The 21,685-nt window shown below is 51.3% G+C and overlaps 1 protein-coding gene across 4 annotated transcripts in view; it reads right to left on the reverse strand.

Moving 5' to 3' along the window:
* Positions 1 to 1,669: 1,669 nt before the first annotated feature.
* Positions 1,670 to 21,685, reverse strand: part of GDAP1L1 (ganglioside induced differentiation associated protein 1 like 1) — a 43,114-nt gene continuing 23,098 nt past the window's right edge. For all 4 annotated transcript variants that reach the window (XM_045194828.3, XM_024559704.4, XM_045194830.3 and 1 more), the window contains 5 exons: positions 15,635 to 15,827; positions 14,696 to 14,869; positions 10,118 to 10,215; positions 9,209 to 9,323; positions 1,670 to 2,044 (listed from right to left, as the gene is read on the reverse strand). In XM_045194828.3, the coding sequence (XP_045050763.1) occupies positions 1,701 to 2,044; positions 9,209 to 9,323; positions 10,118 to 10,215; positions 14,696 to 14,869; positions 15,635 to 15,740 (837 nt within the window). In that variant the 5' untranslated portion in view covers positions 15,741 to 15,827 and the 3' untranslated portion in view covers positions 1,670 to 1,700. The remainder of the gene's footprint in view (positions 2,045 to 9,208; positions 9,324 to 10,117; positions 10,216 to 14,695; positions 14,870 to 15,634; positions 15,828 to 21,685) is intronic.

Here is a 21,685-nt window from a genome sequence, read left to right on the forward strand (position 1 = left end):
ACTGACTGATGGGGATCTGTGCGTCTCATTTTTGGAGAGAAGGTATATCCTCACTTCAGGAGAGCTGATGGCCCTGTCAGGGTTAAGCGTGCTGTTGTTCTTGAGTGGAGCTTAATTATGAGTGGGAAGGGTCTGTGTCGATGTTTGAGTAGCCAAAGGGGTGGACAGTCTCTAAGTGCTCGGCCTGTCTTGGCCCTGGCTATTTTTTCTTTTCATCTTGATGAAAAATTCTTATACATTTTTATAAAATAAATAAAAGTATGCCTTACGTTATACAAATTATACTTTTTTGGTTTAATGTTCTTGGGCATTTTAACACATTTTTCCCCTCTGGGAAGTTTTGGGGGAGGGTCCCCTGGATGCCCCCTGAAGGTCCATTTACAGGTTAACATGAGCAAATGGCTGTGAACAGGCTCGAAACTGTGAAGCACTGTGTCCAGCTGAGGTGGGTTTATGTCAGCGGCAGAACTTTGCAAAATCCATCCAGAAACCAACCCTACATCAAGCAACTTGAGGCCTGAGCTCAGCTCTTGCTAGCTCTTGTGGCACACTGAGTCTGAACCTCCTGTCTCTACCGCTCTGATCCCAGCCTTTGGAAATGAGAGCTAGTTGGACAACACAGGTTTACAAATGAAAAGCAAATGCTTCTCCTGGATGCTTTATTGGGGGCTTTCAGTGGTTTCTAAGCATGAGCGGCAGTGACATCCAGACCCTCTCCCAACATGCAAAAGGCACAGGAAAGTGAGACAAGACCGGGGCGGGCAGCATAGATGCTAGATCCCCCTGTGTGGCCTGGTGGGGCACAGGAGGTGCCCCACAAGGAATGGGAAAGGAAGGCATTAAAGGAGATGGCGCTGGCAGAGGCAAGGAGAGGGAGTGAGGGCTCATGCTCCTCCAGACCCACCCCTGCACTCTGGCCGGGACTGACCTTCTAAGATGGCGAACATGGCTTTTGCTGAAAGTCCACCTCACATGGGGGAAAAATCAACTCTTTGTGGGAAGGAGATGATGGATGCTGCCTTCAGGGATTACTGGGAAGGTGCCAAACCGAACTCACTGAGCACAGCAGGAGGGGGCTGAGGGTGTGCTCGCGGCGTCGGTCCTAGTCATGGCCTGGCGGTTGGGTGCCACTGCCTTGGCTTGAGCCAGTGCTGTCTCAGTCCATGTCCAGGAGAAGAATGAAGTCCCTTCCAATCTTCAGGGGCCTCCCATGGGGTCTCCGGGTCTCTAGCCCCACCCATAGGTACCACTTAGAAGAGTTGAGTCTTGATGTTGGCTTTGTCCTGTGGAAGAGTTCCCTGGGCAAGAGGGAAGGGGAGGCGAGGGGTCAGGCCCTCTGAGCCCCCAGCACCTCCCAGAATCTGGGCCCTGGTGGGTGAAATGGCCTGGGACTCACCTCAGATCCTAACCAGTCCCCACAGTTCCATCTTGAGGCCTTGAATCAAAAGAAAAGGCATTCATGTTTTGTTTCTGTTCTCTCTCTCTCTCCTTTAGTAGAGCCGTGGCTTCAACTCACGGCATTGGCAACGTCTACTTCTAAACTATGGAATGTTTTCACATTGACAACAGAATTACTCCGAACAAGGGGTGGGGAGGGGCTGTCCAAGTGTTCATGAGACAGTGCGTTACTGAGAGCTCATTGGGGTCACACAGCACAGAGACACCGACAGTCAGACACCAAGCCCAGGCCTGGCTCAGCTCTAGATGTATTTTTTCTTGAGGTACCAGTAGGCAAAGTAGCCCATCCCGCCCAGGGAGCCCATGAGGAAGGAGGCCCCAAAGAAAGATGGCGGTTTCCGCTTGACCAGCCGGAATGCATTGGGGATGACAGCTGACAGCAGGGTGGTGTGAATGTCGCCGAGGACTTTCCGGAAGGCAAAGCGCTTCTGGACCCTCTCGAAGAAGGACTGCAGGTTGGGCCGGCTGCCATCTTCCCAGTATTTCTTGGACAGTCCCAGGAACTTGAGGCGGTGCAGGGTGGCTCCCAGGAGGACGTCAGCGAGGGTGAAGGCACAGCCACAGAGCCACAGCTCACACTTCTGCCCTGGAGGGAAGAAAGGGGACGGGGGCAGGAGGGGTCAGCTTTCCAACCCCCATGTACACACTCCTCCGGCACTGACTCCTCTGGGGGTCAGCTGCTTGCAGCGGTGCTTCCCCAGGGTCATTCGCTCCTGCACAACTCGTGATTTTTGCCATATCCTTGTATTACCCTATCTACTTTTTTTTTTTTTTTTTTTAAATCAACCACGTTTTTAAGTGCAAGCACTGAGCTTTGGGACTTCGATATTTAGATACTGGGCAGAAGGAGGAATCCGTGAAGGACCATGAGAAGGAGCAGCCTGGGGAGGTGGGAGATGGCCCACAAGTGGGTGATGTCATGAAGCCAAGATAAGAAAATATTCCAAGAGAAAGGGAGCACTCAGCTGTGTTCAAGTGCTGAGTGAGGAGAGGTCAGGTAAGAGGAAGCCTGAGAACGGTGACTGCAGTTGGCAGTTGGTGACCTTGACAAGAGCAGCTGGAGTAGATGCTGACAATGAAAGCCTGGTTGGAAGGAGTTCAAGAGAGAAAGGGAGGAGAAGAACGGGAGACGGCAAGCAAAGATCACTCTTTCAAGGTGTTTTGCTGTAGTGGGAAGGATACACTAGTAATCTGAGACAGGTCAAGAGTGGTTTTGTAAATTGGGAGGAAAAAAACAGCATGTGAATGGGAATGGTCTAACAGAGAAGAAGATTTCTTCTTCTTTTCATTTGATTCTACAGGAGAGAGTGGAGAGAATTACTGCTGGGATGTCCTCAACTGGTTGAACAGGAATGGCATCTAGGAAACGAGGACAGGACTGGCCTTAGCTAGTGTGAGGACAGTCCATCCTTGGTAATAAGACAGAGTGCGGGATACTATTGCTCATTAAATCTAAGTTCCCGTCAAATGTTAAGACGGCCACCCTACAGAGAACAAGTGATGCCAACTACGCTATTGATGGTGAGAAACGTTCCAGTTTCAGAGAAGGTAAGGAGGTATGATTGAACGAGAATGCATCTCAGAATTGGTCAAATACAGTGTCTGTGTGGACATGAGTGCTGGTGGGTGAGTAGTTGTGGGGGTCAGAGCTGTGGAAACGTCTCCCTAAAGCTTCCATTTTCTGTGATGTAGAAGGAAAGTGACCAGTTGAGAATGAGGATGTGGGCGAAGCGGTGGGAGGGTTGAGGAGAAAGGAGAAGGTATTAAGTAGCCATCTGGAGAGGGGACAGTGGGAGGGCTAGGGCAGCTAGAAGGCCACCTAAGACTAGTGGCTGTGAAGTCAAAGCAAGAGCAGCCAGCACCCTTGTGTGTTTGTCCAGCCACATTTGGGCTTGCAGGTGCCGGTGCTGAATAGGTGGAGGGCGGCTGGACCAGGTTTGAGGTTTTGCAGAGTGAGTATGAGGAAAGGAGAAAAGGGCAAGGGAGCAGAAGGTGCAGGCCAGGCAGAGCTCACAGTGACGGTGACGGTCAGGGAATTACCGCCGAGGAAGGAGGGAGGCAAGCACCAGGGGGTGAGGGGCAGTGCGAGGAGGCAGGATCAAGGGGCAGAAGTCCTGGTGGCGACAGCCTGGGTGAGGGCGGACAGGTTTGAGACAGGACCAAAGACAGCCCTGGGCCACTCCAAGGCTTGGATATCGTGCAATGAGGGGAAACCAGCAAAGGCACAGGAGGAAGAGCAGCCTGTGAGGTGGGAGACAGATGGGAGAGTGTGGTAATTTCCTTAATCCTCACTACAGTTTGTAGGTGCTAGTATCATCCCTGTTTTACAGATGAGGAAACGGAGGCACACAGCAAGTAAGTGGGAGAGCAGAGGCTGGACTGGAACGTAGGCCATCTGGTTCCAGGGCTTGTGCGTGCAACCACTGCATTACATGGCTTCTTTCCACGTGCTGGTGAACGTGGGCATACGCCTGTCCCTCCACGTACACCCAGGCCCCCTTTGATAGGTGCATTCTTTACTTGGGCCTGTGTGCAGATCTGTCTATGTGTCTGTACCATGTACAGTGTGTACGTCTGCTCAAATCCATGTAGCTGATTGTGCATACGCATGTGAATATCTGCACCCATGGGTGCCTGCGTCCACGCACTGTGAAGATCACCACGTGTATAAGTGAAGTGTGTGCCCGCATCCAGTGGCTATTTGCCTGCAGACAGATGTTCACAAGCATGGGTGTGTGTGTCACTAAGAACGTCCGTGCCTGTGTTTATGTTTATAGGCAAACACTGATAACCATGACTATGTACGTATGGGGACCTGTGTAGCTATCTGGCATGCCGCCAGAGGGCCGACTCCTCCAGCTTCCGCCTCCCCCCCCCCCCCCCCCCCCGCCACACCCTGGTTGTGCAGAGTTCCCTTGGCAATCCCAGCCCCACGTGAACCCCATCTTGTGCCCTCCCTAAGTCTGCCAGCCAAGTCTGCTGGAGACGCTCACGCTGACCAATTACTCTTCAAATTCATGACCACAAAGCCCAAGAGGGCACTCAGCACTGCCCGGCCCTGCGATACTTCTCAAGTAGGCTCGCTCCCATTCCCTGCGGAGAATTGCACATCTTCCGTCTCGCCTCACACCTCTCAGTTCCCTCTCAGCTGATGACGTCGCTTCATGCTTCATTCAGAGAACGGGAGCCTTCAGACATGGAGGCCCTCACTGCCCACCATGAAGCCCACAAACCCAGGCACGTGCATGTGCCTTCTGCCACCTCCTGACGCAACGGCAGGTGCGGTCGCCTGCTCTCAAGGCCAGGCCCTCTGCACCCATCTGATGCTGCCTGTCTCCCCTCTGCCTTTCTAGATCCACTCTCCTCTCTTCTCTGCATTGCTCTGTGCCCGGGAGGATGACTGTGGCTCCAGGGGGCTCAGGCAATGGGGAGCAATGGAAGGAGACATGGTGAGAGCGAGGTCCTACATCCAAGTCTTACATCCTTCAGGTTCCTCTCTGTGGGTCACCATGCCCTGGCTGTGTCCCCAGAATGAAAGTCACAGCTTCTGCCAGGTGGCCCTCTCTGCACAATTTGTCTTCACCTGTCCACTGTCTGAACCTGCTCCCACCCCTCATGACCTCAGGCCCAGGGTACCACACTTTTCCTTGTGGTTTGTTTCCCTGAAACACGCCCACATATTTGTGGGCAGCCCCGGTGACAAGCCCTCCTCAGTTATCCAATGTGAGGTCACCCTATTTCCTACGGGGACCGGCCTGGACCACACTCATCCCGTCCTTTCATGGGCCTTGCATCCTGGTCCTGCGTCATTCCTTCCTCCTTTCCTCTGGGTTGTTTCTACCAGCCTGAAAACACACTCTTGTATCTGCTATTTAGAAAATAACCCTCCCTTCACCCCACAGCCTTCTTCAGCTCCCACCCATCTCTCTATTCCCTTCTGAACTTCTCAAAAGAGTTGTCTACACCCATTGTCTATACTTCCCCCCATTCACTCATCAGCCCTTTGCCCCCACATTCCAGTAAAACTGCTCGTGGCAGGGTAACCACCAACAGCCATGGGACAAAATCCACGAGCACTTTCCTATCCTCGTTAACTCAGCCTCCCAGCCCCTTTCTGGGTGCCTGTGACACAGGGTCCTCCTACCTCACTGGCCACTCCAATTCGGTCCACCTCACCTGCTCCTCTGCCTCTACCCTTCTCAATGTGGGGGAAGCCTCGGGGCAGGTGTGGAGTTTTAAAATGTGCCCACAGGTCGGTACCCCTCCCTTTGGTGCAGCCCAATTCTCCTCCCCTTGGCTATGGGCTGTATTTCATGACTTGCTTCTAAGGAATATAATGTGGCAGCAGTGACAGTGACTTCCGTAAGTCATAAGAGGCACCATGGCTTCTGCTTCTTCTCCCTCTTTTCTGGATCACTTGTTCAGGGGAAAGCCAGCTGCTCTGTTGCAAAGAAACACAGGCAGCCCCGTTGAGATGCCCGTGGTGGGGAGCTGAGGTCTCCTGCCAACAGCCAGTGGGGAACTGAGCCGTCCAGTTAAGAGCCCTGAGGGTGAGCCATCGTGGAAGCCCGTCCTCCAGCTCAGATGACTGCAGCCCCAGCCAACAGCCTGACCGCAGCCGGCATCACATACCCCCAGTCAGAACCACCCAGCTAAGCTGCTCCAGAGCTCCTAGTGCACAGAAAACGTGTGATACAAGAAATGCTGTATGTCTAAGCTGCTCAGGTCAGGAGCAGCTGTTACACCGCAGTGGATAACAAATACGGCACGTCTCGATCCCTCTTTTGTCTCGACTCTCTCCTGGATGAAACCATCCAATTCTATGTCTTTAAGCACCACATATATGCTGAAGACTTGTCAATCTCTATCTCTAAATTCCAACCTCTCCTTTGCAAGTGACATTAGAATATCCAATGGCTTATGCGAGAGCCCCTCTTCGAGCCCCTCTTGGGTGTCTCAAAGGTATCTCACATGTACTGTGTCTCAAAGTGAACATCTGGTCCTCCTTGGCATAGCAGGAAGTGGTAGCACTCAGTAGCTGGCCCCACCTAGGGGTCTTAACTAGGACATTATCATACTCCCAACCCTGGGCTCTGCCCCACAAGGAGAGAAGTGGGCACATCCCCTCTAGAAAGGTTTGAGGGCCCCCTGGGAGGTGAATGAGCACCAGAGACCGTGTGGGCCCAGCCAGTCCGAACTTAAATCCCATAGCCACCTCCCTGGGCCTCTGCTGCCTCCCTCAGCCCTGAGGGACGAGGGACACAAAGACTGCCCACACCTCTCCATCTGGATGAACAACCCCAGTCATCTGGCCATCGGGCAGTGCAATGCTGCCTCCTTTTGGAAGACCTCAGCACCCAAACAGGGAGTGGGGGCAGGAGGCCCTCGGGCTAGGATCACCTGAGGAAGTTGTGTCCACAGCTGCTCTCCTGGGCCGTCAACTCTGGCCTCCGTCCAGGTCAGACCCTATGTCACCCTTGACCACACAGCAGCTGATGTTTGCAGGCACTTCCAATAGCAACATGCCAGGCAGTGAATGTGCTGAGCCCCTCACATGCATTTTCTCACTGGCCCTCACAACAGCCCTAAGAGGTAGGTGCTCACTTCCCTTTTCCAGAATAGAAGAGGCACCAGAGCTGGTGCTTAAGAACGGCTCTAGGAGCCAGCATTTGAATCCAGGCTCCACCTCTTCCATCTGTGTGACCTCGGGAAGGTTACTGAGCCTCTCTGTGCCTTAATTTCTTTCCATCTGTTAAATGGACTTACTCATAATACCTACCTCCTAGAGTTATTATGGGATTAAATGAGTTAAAATACATGAAACAGTAAAAACAGTGCCTGGCACACAGTGTTGTTAAACACACCAATTGTGATGGGCCACACTGTGTCCCCCCCAAATTCCTATGTGGAAGCCTTAGCCCCAGTGTCTCAGACAGTGACTGGGTTTGGAGAAAGGGCCTTTAAAGGAGTAAGTTAAAACAAGCCTCTTAGGGTGGGTCCTAATCCAGCCTGGCTGGCGCCCTCATCTGGGGAGGAACTTTGCTGCAGACACCAGGGCCCCGTCCGCAGAGGACAGACCACGCGAAGGCACAGCAAGCACACGGCCAGCTGTCCACCTAAGGGAGAGGCCTCAAAGGAAAAACCTGAAAAACAAAAGCCACCAGACCTCAGCAGAAACCAACACCTCGATGTCGGACTTCTAGCCTCCAGAACTGTGAGAAAATAAGTCTCTGCTGTTTCAGCCAGCCAGTCAGTGGCATCTTATGATGGCGGTCCCAACAGATCAGTAGATAAATACATAAAATACACCTGAGAATTAAGGTTCCCCAGTGAGAGAATGGCAGGGCTGGGGCTCTGTCTGACCCCAGAGGCTATTCGGCCCCTCAGCACTCTTCCGCAGAGGCTCCCCTTACACCCTCTGTGACACAAGTGAAAACGTTCCTCCTTGAGGTGTGTGTTATTTCCCTCTACCATCCTTTTTTTTCCCTCTAGAGAGGACTTAAGGCCGCTGGCTTCAGCGCACATGACAGGGGCCCTGTTGTGGACTTTGGGTACCTGAGTGCGCCTTGTGCTCGGGGGCTCGGGGGTGAGAAGTGGGAATAGCACTGGGCCCATCAGGAGGGAACTGTTCTTGCCCTAACTAAGCTAGTTACGAGCGGTGTGACCTTGAGCAAGCCATTTGATCCCTCTGAGCCTCAGTTTTCTCATCTAGAGAACGTACACGCCTTTAGCTGTCATATTTTATTATACTAGTATGTTCCAGGCACTGTCCTGAGTGCTTTTAGTTTTCACAAGAGTGCAACACAAGGGCTAACGTTTTAAGTTGCATTCTTATCATCCCATGTTACAGATGAGGAAACTGAGGCTCCAACAGGGAAAGTAACTTGTCCCAGGCACACAGCATGGCAGCGAAGCTGGAACTCTATCTCAAATCTCTCTGACTCTAAACTTATCTTTTAGAACATTGTGCTCCACAGGTTCTCAATATACACAGTTGATGTGTGTGTGCATGTAGCTCGGCGTAACAGCGCATGTCGCGTAGGCTCCATAGGTCGTGTAGTTGAATAGACAAAGGCTTACAGCCTGCCTAAGGCAGAGCAATGGGAATGTCTGGAATGGAATTTGAAGAAAAGCTGTTGCAAAGATGTTTTGTAAAAGGAAAAAGGAGCTGGGCAGTATGGAGAGAGTGCTCCAGGCGGGATGAACTGCAGGGGCAAAGGCTCAGAGGTGGGAATGAAGCTGGAATGCCCAGGGTCCAGAGAAGAGAGCCCCTTGAGAACAGAAAGAGTCAAGGTCAGAGAGTCTGGGTGAGCCTTGGACGTCTGGCTGCAGCACGAAGAAGCCATAATACATCCTCGACCGGGGAAAGGTCACCATCACCACCACCACCTAATCGCATCGTCTTCACCAACCTTTATTAAGCACCTACTGTGTGCTAAGTGCCGATCTAAGCATTCTACATGTATTATTTCATGCAATTTCGCAACATCTCTCCGAGGTAGGTCTTACTGTTATCTGCATTTTGTAGGTGGAACCTGAGATCCTGGGAGGTGGAGCACCTGACCCATTTCACTCAACTAGCAAGTGGCCAAGCTAGGACTTAAATCTAGGTCTGCCTGACTCCATGGCCCATGATCCTACCTGGGAGGGGTCCTCTGAGATCTTTGGGGGAAAAAAACAGATTGGAACTGGTCAGGGTCAGGGTAGGGAGGGGTGGGTGGCACCTACCTACCTCAGGATTGGTACCCACCCTCATTCTCAAGCTTTCTCTTCTCCAGCTCAGCCTCAATCTGGTCCAACACCATGGCCAGCTCCCCGAGGATCTTCTTCAGGTAGCTCACATCATCATGCTCCAGGATCTTGGCCTGGGGGCAGCACAGGCAGAAGCCAGAGGGGCTGAGTTGGCCTCCATAGAGCTGGGATGGCCAGAGCTTGGCCCAATACCCTTCTGCAAACCTAGCCTCCAAATATCCCCTCAAGAGTATAGGATGCCCCACTGTGACAAAGGACCCTCAGCTGGTGCTCACAACATTCTGTGAGCTTGGCTGTCCTGCCCAGATCCCCTTCATGGGGCTGGTACCCTCGTACACCAGCTGCTTGGAGGGCTGGTTGATAGTGGCTCATAGCTGCCCCTTCTCCAGAGAATTGTTCTTGGCCAATGAGGAGGTGCTCAGAAATACTTGGGAGGTTACCCATACCCTTCAACCCTTCAACCCCCCGCCAGAATCTGTAGCCAATGGCTGATTGATACAAGGATATCAAAGGCTGGCCCCTGGCCTCAGGGCGGATAGACTTTGTGCTCCCTGTCAGATCAGGTGAACTTGGCCCTTTCTTCTTTTCTATTCTACCCTCCCCTCCATTCTTACTGGGCTCTCCTCAGAACACTCCCTCAATACCCAAGAGCCTCTGTCCAATACACATTCTGCTTTTAGGGACACAACCCAGGACATGAGGAAACTGAGGCTCCAGGGGGACAGTGGCTTGCCCAAGGTCAAACACCCAGTAAGTGACAGAGGACACGGGACTAGAAAAGCAAGCCAAAGGATTTCCCATTTCATGTCATCAGCTGACCCTCTACCCAGAACTAGCTTCTCCCAGTCGTCCTCTTCCATGGAAAAGACAATGGAAAAGAGGAATGAGCAGGCCTGGAGGCACTCACCATGAGCTTCTTCTGTTTAGAAAGGTAGGGCTCAGAGAGCTGGGGCTCCTCTTCATGGTCCAATTTCATGAGGTCCGTGGTGGCATTGGCTAAATGTCCTGGGGAGAGAAGAGGAAAGGTCCTGTCCTTCCGATACCCAGTGTCACCCCATCCTTTCCCTCACAAACTTGGAGTAGGTCCCATAGAATAACAAGTACCAACACTTGTGCAGCCAACACTTAACAGGCACAGCAGGTTGCAACACTGGGACGGCTGAGACGCCATCCTGACGTGGACTCAGAATGACGGGAGAGGTGGTCATCTAAAGAGACCACTAGTGACTCAGGATGGTCAATCTGGGATGAAGAGTGGACAGAATGCTGTGGGACCCAGAGAGATATCAAGAAACCTCTCTGAGGAAGCCACTCTACTCTTGGGGATGAGTGGGAGTTTGTCAGAAACGAATGTAATGCTAAACGTGGAAAGACTCATGCTTCAGGGCGTGCCTCCGCCAAACCCCTTTCATGTTGAGGAAACAGGGCTAAACAGCGGTCCACACTAGGGAATGACAAGCAGGTTTTGAAGCTGGGTCTGCCTGGTTCTTGGTCTAATGCTCACTCATTGTACCCACAAGGAAAAACTTGTTTCTTCCAAGAAAAACTGTAAGAGACATTTGGTGTCTTGAAACTTCTACTTTTGGTGAGGCAACTTCCCTAAAGATTTAGGGACTTGATGACCTATCTTTTTTTTTTTTTTTTTTTTGGAAAACTGGCCTTGATGAAAAAAAGGCAAGAGTGACAGAAAGTGGGTCAATGATGGGAATTCAAGCTAGCACCTTAAGAATTATCCTTAATGGGAAAGAGGAAGTGCCCTATGATCTAACTTCGAAAGTCTTTAACTTTGAAAGTCTAACTGTAAACTGGGTTTTACAGGAGGAGGTGGAAATATTAAATGGGAGAAGACCTTGGGTACTATTCTCTCACTGAGGCAGGGTTATCTGGACTTCTTAGCAAGTTGGGGACATGGTAGGTCAAGGGTGTAGTGGTACCCCAATCCTGCTCTGCCCCCTCAATTCCATTTGGACATCCTTAGGCTACTGGAAAACATCCTGGGCCAACCAATCTCATCATCTTTCCTGCTCCTTCCCTGCACTCTCCTCAAACTGCAGCACCCCTCCACCCCACCCCACACCCTAAGCCAAGCCAGATGTCTAAGGGTTGTCCTTAACCCCTCCTTCCCCCTCCTCCCCACACCAAGTCGGTTCCAGGTCCTATTGTTCTTCCTCCTTAGTGTTTTTCATATTTACCTTCTCCCTTTCAGCCCTCTCACTACCCCTGTTAATCTTTGGCTTGCATGATTTTGACTCACCCCTGTCATCTGCGCTTTCTCCACTCCAAGCCCTTCCCCCACTTCTGCTGGAGAGGCCTTCCTCAAAACACATTTGACCATGCCCCTTCCTCCTTAAAACCCATCCCAGGCTCCTATCTGCCCTCAGAGAATGTCCAAGCCCCTCAACTGGCCTCGAAAGACCCAGCAGGACCCATCTCCTCTGCCCTCACTGACTCCATCTTTCACTGAGTTCCCTCAACTGTCCCTGTGTCCAGTCGGTAGCATTTTAGCCACTCCAAATGCCTGACATTCCCTGAATGTGCCTGATCATTCCACACCTCCAGGCCTTTGCTCACACTCTTCTTTCTCCCAGAATAGGATTCCTCTATATTCCTGAAAATCCCCTTCCAGATCGAGCTCAAGACCACCTCCTCCACAAAGCCCTTCCTGATGTCGGAGATATCGCTCAATGCCTTAGCCCTCCAGTGCCCACTGTACAGATTTCTGCCAGAGAATGCATACCCGCTAATCAGAGCTGCCACTGCGCAATGCCATTCACATGGAGTCTATGTGAGAAGTGCCCCTGGATGGCGCAGTGCACCATCTGTATTGCTGGACACGGAGATTTTGATGCTAATGCACTTATCTCTGGGTGTATGTCTCCCACTAGATGCTGAGCTACTGGAGAGCAGTGGCTATGTCAGATTTATCTCTGTTCTCTTAAAACCCAGTAGAGGCCTGGCACAGAAAAAGAACTCCATGAGTGATGAATAAATGAATGGAATGGCTGAGTAAATAAGTAACCAAAGTTGTTCAGTTTCTGCCTTCTGAGATTTCACCATTTACCACCTTGCCTGATAAACACCCAATAAACACATTCTCAGATCTTTCAGCTTCAGGGCTATATTAAGCCTCATTGATGTTTTATGAATGTGAAGGTCAAGTGCAGCATCTTCTCTCTTGCCAGTCATAGGAGCTGCCTATATGGCTCTCAGTAGACTCCAGGGGGGCAGACCAGGCCAAGGGAAGACCTTGGACTTCTGTATCCCATGGGGTCTCTCCACCCCTCTCCAGCGGGGCTGGAGCCCTGGGATCCTCTCAGCTTCTTCAAAGGAGGAAGCAGGCTGGGCCTGCTCTGGACCCCCCAATGCTTTCCAGGTACCTTCAAATGGCTCAGGGGAGAAAGGTGGAACACCTCCAGCCTCCAGAAACACTTAGGGACTGCCTCCTCCTAGTCCAGGCCAGCATCATTGCTCACCTAGATGACAGTCAGGACCTCCCAACTCCTCTGCCCATTCTCAGTTGGGTGATCTTTGTAAAATGCAAATCCAATCACGTCACTTCCCATTACTTTTTCTCCACTGCTCTTTGCATAAAATTCCAGTTCTGCCAGACCTACTACCCAGACTCACACTTGGCCATTTGCACCCACCTTGGGCTACACTTCAACCACACTGAACTTCCCTCAGTCCCCAGAACACACCATGCCCTCTTGCTCTTGACTCTGAAAGGACTCTCCCTCTCTGCCCCCTTCTAACCCATCCTTGGATGGTCCTTGGATGTTGCTGCATTTCAGAATCCTTCCACGACCCCAGAGGTTGGGATGGACATCTTCTGCGGTCCCGCAGCCTCCTTATCATAACACTGATTGACACTATGTTAAATTTTTTTAACAGTTTGGTTTTGAACAGGTTATGCATACATACTTGTTGAAAACTTCATACATTAAATCATGCACAGTGAAGACTAAATCTCTCTTCTCTCAGTCTGTATCCCTTATTTCTGCTCCCCCCAAATCAAGCACTACTGGCAGCTTCTCGTGCCTCCTTCCCAAATACTCCTTGCTTTTGAAACACTTGTGTATCCATGTAACCTCCTTTTAAATATATTAATGATAGTACACTGATGCATTTTGCCTTCACTTTTTTCTACTCACTAATATATCTTAGACAACATTCCATATGCTGTTATTTTTTTTTAACAGCTGCACAGCATTCTATGGTATGAGAAGGCTAGAATTTATTTACCCAGTTCCCAACTCAAGGACAGCTGGGTTATTTCCAGCCTCTTGCTAGGACCACTTGTGCAATGAATGTCCTTGTACATACTTCCCGGTGCACACAGCCAAGTGTACCTGAAGGATAATCTCCACGGTCTGGTCCTCTCTGTGTTTAATATAAAGAGCCAGATTGCCCTTGACAGTTTATTCAAATTTACCTAGCCCCACACTGTAATCACCTGGTCACTTGTTTTTCCGCTTCCACAGAACTGTGACCCCAGGATGATAGAAGCTGCGTCTCTCTTCATCAGTCCCCAGCCCCCTGCCCAGGGCCTGGGCCATAAGAAACCCCATAAATATTGCTGACTGAATGGGATGGGGTTGAGTCTCACAACCCGTCCCCTTCCTACCTTCAAAATGAGCATCAGCCTTTTTCCTTCGAGAGGGGCTAAGTAACCATTGACTGGGCACCTATCATCTACTTACAATTATCAGACTTTGTCTGTCTGGAGGGCCCCATGGGGTCTGCACAGAGCCTGGACAGAAGTCTGTAAACAGTTGTTGATGGATACCCTGACTTAATCCAACCCCCACGTATGGGATGCTGGTAACAAAAGGATGACCTAGGTCGTGGGCGCATCCAGGCTAACAATACATGTGTGGTGCTTGAATCAGGAATCAGAACCCCCCCCCTAGGGGGCCTCACCGTATCTGTGCAGCCTTCTTTGGTGACACCAGCCTGATGTCACTCAGTGTCCTGGGCCACCAACCACAGTCCTGACCTCCCTGGGCCTTGACCCAGGAGTCTGGGAGTGGGACCCCTGTGGGGAAGTGCCCTAGCTCCCCATGAACAAGACAAGCCTCTGGAGAGACAGATAGCCTTATAGGCTCTGTATGGGATTGTGGGACAAAAGTAGGGAGCAGGAGAGGGGACTGGGAGACAGAGAGGGAAAGACATATTCAGTGTGAAACAGGGTGAATGAGATGGAAGGCCAGAGAGAGTGGAAGAGAGAAAGCAAGCAAGAGGGAGGGGCGTGGGGAGAGAGAGAAAGAGAGAGAAGCATCCAAAGTGAGAGCCACAGAGACTCACAGAGACAGAAAGGGTCAGAGAGGGAGGCAGAGATGGGAAGGAGGAGAGAAGGAGGGAGAACAGGAAGAAGGAAAGTAAGAGGCATGCTTGTTAGAGAACAAGAGGAGGAATAGGGAGGACTCCCATTGAAAGGGAGCAGGTGGGCAAAGAACAGGGTCAGCGAGGGGCCCCAGGCACTCACTGCGGATCTCAGCTGTGGCGTACTTGGGGATCATGGAGTCGGTGGTGAGCTCGGGATGCAGGATGCAGCCGTGTGTGTAGGCGTCCATGGGCAGTGCATCCAGCAGCTCGCGGTACTGCAGCACCCGTGCGTGCTGTGGGCTGCCAGCCTCGGGCATCAGGGCCACCACGTTCTCTGCAAGGCACAGCCAGCAGCTGGACCAGAGGTGTGGGCCCTGACTCGGCTGCCCATGCCCTGATTCAAAGAGGCCAACCTCTGGCACCCTAACTTCTCTGACTGGGAATCAAACATGTGACCTTTCATTTTGCAAATGACGTCCAACTAACTGAGCCACACGTGTCAGGGCTCTCCTTGATGTTTAAATGTTGGCAATTAATTCACATTCTTTTTAAACAGTGCATGTCTGGGCTGTGATCCCCTGTCACCTGTGTTTTCAGGTTCTGCCGTGAGCTGTGAGCTTCTGAACCAGAGCAAGGCCAGAGGGAGGAAGGAAGGAGGGGACATAGAGTTCTATGGGGCTCTGGGTGTTGGCCCTATTCTTGTCTGCAAGACTCTAGGATATCTGGGCCCTTGCCTATGGGGTTCCTGGCAGTCTGTGGCCGACTATGCTTACAGGGTCTCGGGGGGCTAGGCTGCTGGTGCCCTGGCATCCCTGGAAGATCTCTACCCTGCCTGTGGGGGCTTAGAAGGTGGTTTAGGCCTGCTCATGCTCGAGGGGCTCCTAAGGGCCTGTGGCCATGCCTGTGACTCTAGCCTTCTTGGAGCAGGAGGCTATAGCCTCAGAGCTTCAAGGTGGGGGGAGGGGAGTTCTGGACCATGCCCTCTCCCTGTAGTACCTTTCCCTGGGGTTCTGTGCTATGGAGCCCGTGGTTCATCTTGGGGGAGACTGGGCCTTCCCATCTGAGACTGTAGGGCCCCTGGTGGGTGCAGCAGCCATACCTCCTGTGAAAGTGCGTTCCACATAGTCGATGATCTGGTCATAGTCGCTGATGATGTTGTCCCGATGGATGATGACGGGCACCTCCTCGCCCAGGTTGAGCCTCATGAACCAGGGCTCCTTGTGCTCGCTCTGCGGCAGGCTCACGTCCCGCTCCTCACATGCCAGGCCCTTCTCTGCGATCACCAGCCGCACCTGCAGGTGCCAGGGTCAGAGCGGGGAAGGCGGGTGGACACATGGGGACACACTGCCCAGGTGGGATGAGGCATGTGGGGAGGGAGGTCAGAGGTCACACACAGGAGGGGACACTGTTTCTTCCAGTCCATTCTTGGGCCCCTTGATGGGAGGGGGGTCCTGTCTCCCAGGGGCCTAGGGCCTGGTGGTTAGGGGGCTGAGTTTCATAGCTGGACATACCTGGGATAGAATTCCTGGTTCTGCTGTGCAAGTTTGGGCAGATTCCTTAAACTTTCTAAGCTTAAGTTTCCTTATTTGCAAAATGGAAGTATTAGTAGTACGAATCCAATGTCTAGTGTGTAGATGGCACTCAGTTCATAATTACCGTTATCACGATTGGACTCTCTACCTGGTCTCCAGGGGGGGAGTCGGCCAGGAAATTTGCAGAAATTCTTATTATGATCAACTAAAGTTTTCAAATTATTTGAGAAACAAAATGAGGTGAAAAATAATTTGCCAACATTGGTCGAGCCCTTTACTGTCCCCGAATGCCTTCCCATCTGGTTTCTGGATGCTCACAATAGCCTCTCAGAAGAGGGCAAAGCAGGGACTGTCTCCTTATTTTTCTTGAGAAAACTAAGCCCAGAGAGGGTAAGTAATTTACCCCAAGTCACAGAGCAATTTAGCAGCAGATCTAAACCTACACGCAATGGTTCCTGACTCCCAGACCAGTAGTCTCTGCCCTCGGGTGCTCCTTCCAGGGAGTCCTGGGTCTTCCCCACCCTTAGTTTTTCCCTATGTCTCTAGGGGTCCCAGACAAACAGCTGAGCAGGTAGAAGCTAATGAAGAACCTTGCAGCAGGGGTATGTCCTGACCAGCCCAAAATTTCTGAGCTGCAAAACAGCGGTCACATAATCCAACTGTCCTCTTCCTGGCGACTGAGACTCAGAAAGAAGGCTGAACTTATCCAAGGTCCCCCAGCAAAAAGATGGTGAGTGACTCCACACCTCCTGAGCATCAATGTCCCTACACACCCAGATGGAAGTTCTGGGGACTGGGCATCGCCGACTCTCTCCCAGATGCCAAGATTAAAAACCCAGATGGGGTGGTTATGGGCTCGTGTTCAGTATGTTGGACTGGGTGCCAGACTGTGTCATTTCAAATCCCACCTCTACCCTTACTTGTTGGATAACTTGGCTTTACAAATAGCTTTACATCTGCGTGCCTCAGTTTCCTCACCGGTACACTGGGAGTCCCACTAGCATTTCCCTCAGAGGCCTGTTGTGAAAATCAGTTCCTGTGGAACAGTGCCTGGCGTACAACAGAGGTAATGTGTCTTAGCTACTTGCATTGGACTAGGTTTTGGAGGCAGACAGACATGAACTTAAAGCCTGGTTCTGTTGTTTATTTGCTGTGTGACCTTGGGCAAGTCACTTGACCTCTCTGATCCCCAGTTTCTGTGAAAAGAGGAACATAATCTACTTTTTCAAGGCTAGCTCAAGGTTGAGGTGGGTGACATGGGTAAAGTCCCAGCACAGAAGGTTAATACACGGTTTCTAGCCTCACTGTGATCATGCACATTCTCTGCACAGGCCTCTGGTTGATGTCCTAGAGTGCTTCATGCCCCACGCTCTCAGCTGACATGACTTCTGTTTAGTGAACTGTGGGCAGGGCGAGGTACTTGGCACCTGAACTCCCAACACTCATTTGTTTGCTCCTTTAGCCAGAAGCAGGTCCTGCCAATGATACTGGGAGGCAGGTACTCAGTCCACACCCTGGCTCTGCCACAGCAGTGCTGTGTGACCTTAAAGCTATCACGGTCCCTTCCTGAGCCTCCTCTTTCTCATTAGTAAAACTAGAGGCTGCAGCCCTGTAGGGAGCTGACACTACATTCAGACCACACAGGAGACAGGACTGTGGGAGGGAATGGCTGGGTCTGTCTGAGAGAGAGGGAGGAACTGTGGCAGAGAGTGAGCACCCACGGGGCAGCATCTGTTGAGTCTGGGTGTGTGAGTGTGTGAATGTGTGTGCCTGAGCTTGAGTGACAACGATGTGAATGAGCAAATGTGTGTGCATGTCTGGGTGCACACATGCATGCATGAGTGGGTATGCATGGACAAGTGTGCCAGTCAGTGTGAGTATCCAAGTACTGTGTGAGCACACGTGCATTAGTGTGGATATAAGGGAGTGTGCGTGAGCGAGAGCACATGCGTCTGTGCACACTTGAGCTCATGGGCAGTGACTGTGGCTTGGAGAAACCCCAGAGCCATTGAGGCTGAAGTTTGGCTGGAGCCAAACCATCCCATTCCCTTCCTGCCTCTCCTGGCATCCTCCTGCATCGGAGATCAGGCTCTGCCCAGTCATCTGGCCTCTGGGCCAAGCGGGGCCTCTGAATGGGGGGAAAGAGAAACCAAACCAAGCCTTTGCCCTTGGCAACTGCAGACATTTGGCCTCTGTCCTGACAGGACATCTTCCCTGCCCTGACACACCAGTGAGGGTGCCAGGTGGGGTGCTGCTTGGGGAGGGGACTATCTTTAGAGGCGTAAGAGTCCTCTTGGAGCTGCCCTGGGTCATGTTGGCACACAGACAAGGAGACTATCTCCTTTGCTGAGCTGAAGGCCAGAGCCATGCGCCATCCTGCGGGGGAGGGGTGTATAGGAGGGAGCCGGGCCCGGGGGAAGGGCATACAGTCACCAAGGCCATCTGCCATCTCTGCCTCCTGGGGGCAGGACCACACTTAGGTGGTCACCACTCAGTGGGACCAGACATCAAGCATCTCTGGGCAAACTATCTTCCCTGTGGGTGCCTAAAATTCACCCACTAGTGCTTCACTGTCATGGTCAGGCACTGTCCCTCCTCTCCCAAGCCCTTGTTTCCGACGCAACTGTGATGGGTCGGGCTGGTGTCTCTTCCTAGCTACTTAGTTGTTGTGTGACTTCTCAAAAGACATTTAGAATCTCTGAGCCTTGGTTTATTTATCTCAAATACCTTAGTTTTAAGTGAATAAACTTTATATTTTAGGGCAGAATCAAATACCTTTTTTTTAATGTAACATATATGCCTTACAAACTCATCAATTTCCAACACCTAATTTATCAAGTGCCTGCTCAGTACCAGGTCCTGTTCTAAGTGTGGGGGACTCCGCAGTGAGCAAGGACCCCTGCCCTGAAGGAAGCTGGCATTCTAGAGGGGCCACACAGATGATGAGCAGTTAATATAAGAGAATGTATCAGAAGATGGTGAGTGCAACAGAAAAAAAGAAAAAATACATCAAGGTACATTTGGGGATGCCAGGATATCAGGGAGGCAGGTGACAATTTTAAATAGGGTGACCCACTGGGGCTGGCCTCTTTGAGAAGGTGACCTTGGAGCAAAGGTTTGAATGAAGTGAGGGAGTGGCCCACACAGGGGAAGGCTGTAGGCAGGGGGACAGCTAGTGAAAAGGCCATGCGTGAGGAGGCCGGGGCGGGGCAGGGGGGAGTCTGGAGCAGGGTGGGTGGGCCGGGGACAGGAGAGGGGAAGAGGTCAGAAAGGATCACGCACAGGGACTTAAAATTGAGACCTAGACCCAGGGGTCCATGAGTAAATTCAGAAAGTCCTTGAACTAGGATGGGAAAATTACATGTTTATTTTCAGTAATCTCAAACTGATGTTTAGCTTTTTCTTTAATTATGAGTGTAGGCGACAAAACATGGTAGTGTTAGCAGTGCCTGGAATATTGTCGCCACTAGGAATCAGATATTTTCATCACTTCACAGTTGTGCCAGTTACACTCATCACGACTTCAGCATCACAGTAGTTATCAGTCCTGCCACTAGATTGTGTTATATAATGGGTTAATATAGAAACATGTCATTATATAACAAACTTGTTTTAAAAATATGTCAATAGCTACACTTCAATATGATCGGTTTCCATTCTAATCTAATAATTCTAAGTATTTTATTCAATTAAAAGCATTATTCCGAGAAAGGTCCAGAGGCTTCCCCTGACTGATGAGGGATCCCTGACCCAAGCAAGGTTAGGATTCTGCAGGAGGGCCTGAGGCCATTATGAGGACTCTGGCTTTTTCCCGGAGGGACCTGGGGAGCCACTGCAGGCTTCTGAGCAGAGTGATAAGATCATAGTTTTTACCTGTGGGCCTCCTGGGGCTAGGTAAATGGTCAAGTGCAGCGGTATGGACAGTGCTGGGGCCCAGTACCCAAGAGCTTGGAAGGCAAGGCTGGGTAAGAGGTAGAGGTCATTTAATTCCCTCCTGCCACATCTGTGAGGCGGCTTCTGGGAGATCTGCTCCATCCTGGGTGTCAGGATTGGCCTATGTTAGGACCCAGACCTGGGCCTTTTACTCCTGGGGGCCGAAGGCTAGGCCAGGGGCTTCCCCCAGGTACACCCAAGGCAAAGGCAGACCCTGAGAGGATGGGGGCACCCTTGAACCAGGCTTGCTGCAGGGAGCCAGGAATGGCCCTCAGAAACTCAGCCCAGTGGAAATGACAACAGTAACAATAGCTAACTCTTACTTTGCACTGTACTGAGACCTTTACATGCATTAACTCATTTAATCCTTGAAAAAATCTAATGGGGTAGGTACTAGTATTATGCTCATTTTACAAAACAGAAAACAGGCACAGAGATAGTAAATAACTTGTCCAAAATCACACTGGTGGCTAGTAAGTAGCAATCTTTTTTTTTTTTTTTTAAACTGGCTTGTGTTAGGACAGAAGGGTTCTCAGAACTCGGGGGCCACAGAAAAGTAAAACAGTCCTCCTGCCTGGGGGTGGGGGGCCGGGTGCATCGGACATCTAGTCCGTCTTCCTGCTGTGGAAACTGAGAACCAGAGAGGGCCAGGACTTACTCGAGCTCACACAGAGTGAGTGGGAGTGGGAGCACTAGAATGCTGGTGTCTTGACTCCCTGCACTCTTTGGACCTCTGAACCTCGCCTCCCCAAAGCAAAAGGGATTAGGAGCAGGAACAGCCTCAGAAGCACCCTAACATCTACACCATGCAATGAGAGCCCCCTCTGAACCCTGTGACCCCTAACGGTCACCTATGGTGGTGCCTAAAAGTTCACTGTTAGAGTGCAGTTTTTAGAGGCACCGAGTTAAGTGTGTGGCCATGCATATCACTTGATCTTCACAGCCTCGGTCGCAACCCTCTGCACACTCCTAAGCATATGAAGAAGCTGAGACTTAAGAAAGGTGAAGCCCTGGCCAGGTCAGGGCACATAGCTAGGTTGCGAGTTCAATCCTCACTTGGGGTGTACACAGGAGGCAACCAGTCAATGTTTCTCTCTCACATTGGTGCCTCTCTCTCTCTCTCTCTCTCTCTCTCTCTCTCTCTCTCTCTCTCTCTCTCTCTCTTCCCCCTGCCCTTCCTCCCTAAAATCAATAAAAGCATGTCCTCAGGTGAGGATTAAAAAAAAGAAGAAAGGCAAAGATACTCGCGCAAAGTCACAGAGCTAGGAAGTGGCAGAGTTGTAAGTGCTGTAAGCGTAGGTGCAGTTACTGAGCACTTGCCCCAGGTGCTGTGCTGGGTGATTTACATGGATACATTTGCTGACTCCTCCCAATGACCCTATCAGGGAGGTGCTAGTAACACTCTCAATGGACAGATGTGATAACCGAGGTATGGGGGTTAAGCAATCTGTCCAGGACCACCCAGTTGGTCAGTGGTGGAGCTGAGACTGAAGCCTGGGCAGTCTGGCTGCAGGCTCTGGGCTCTGGAATCCTCACTGTCCTGCTGCCCTCTGGCTCTGGAATAGTCTCCAGATGCTCCATGGGGCCACCAACACCACTCCCTGGGGGTGGGCTATTTCTGCTATTAGTAGCTCATGTGCCATTAAGGACAGGTTTCCCATGCTCCACATGGGGACCTGTTCCCT

Source organism: Desmodus rotundus, chromosome 6 (genome assembly GCF_022682495.2).
Source record: "Desmodus rotundus isolate HL8 chromosome 6, HLdesRot8A.1, whole genome shotgun sequence".
Classification (NCBI taxonomy): Eukaryota; Metazoa; Chordata; class Mammalia; order Chiroptera; family Phyllostomidae; genus Desmodus; species Desmodus rotundus.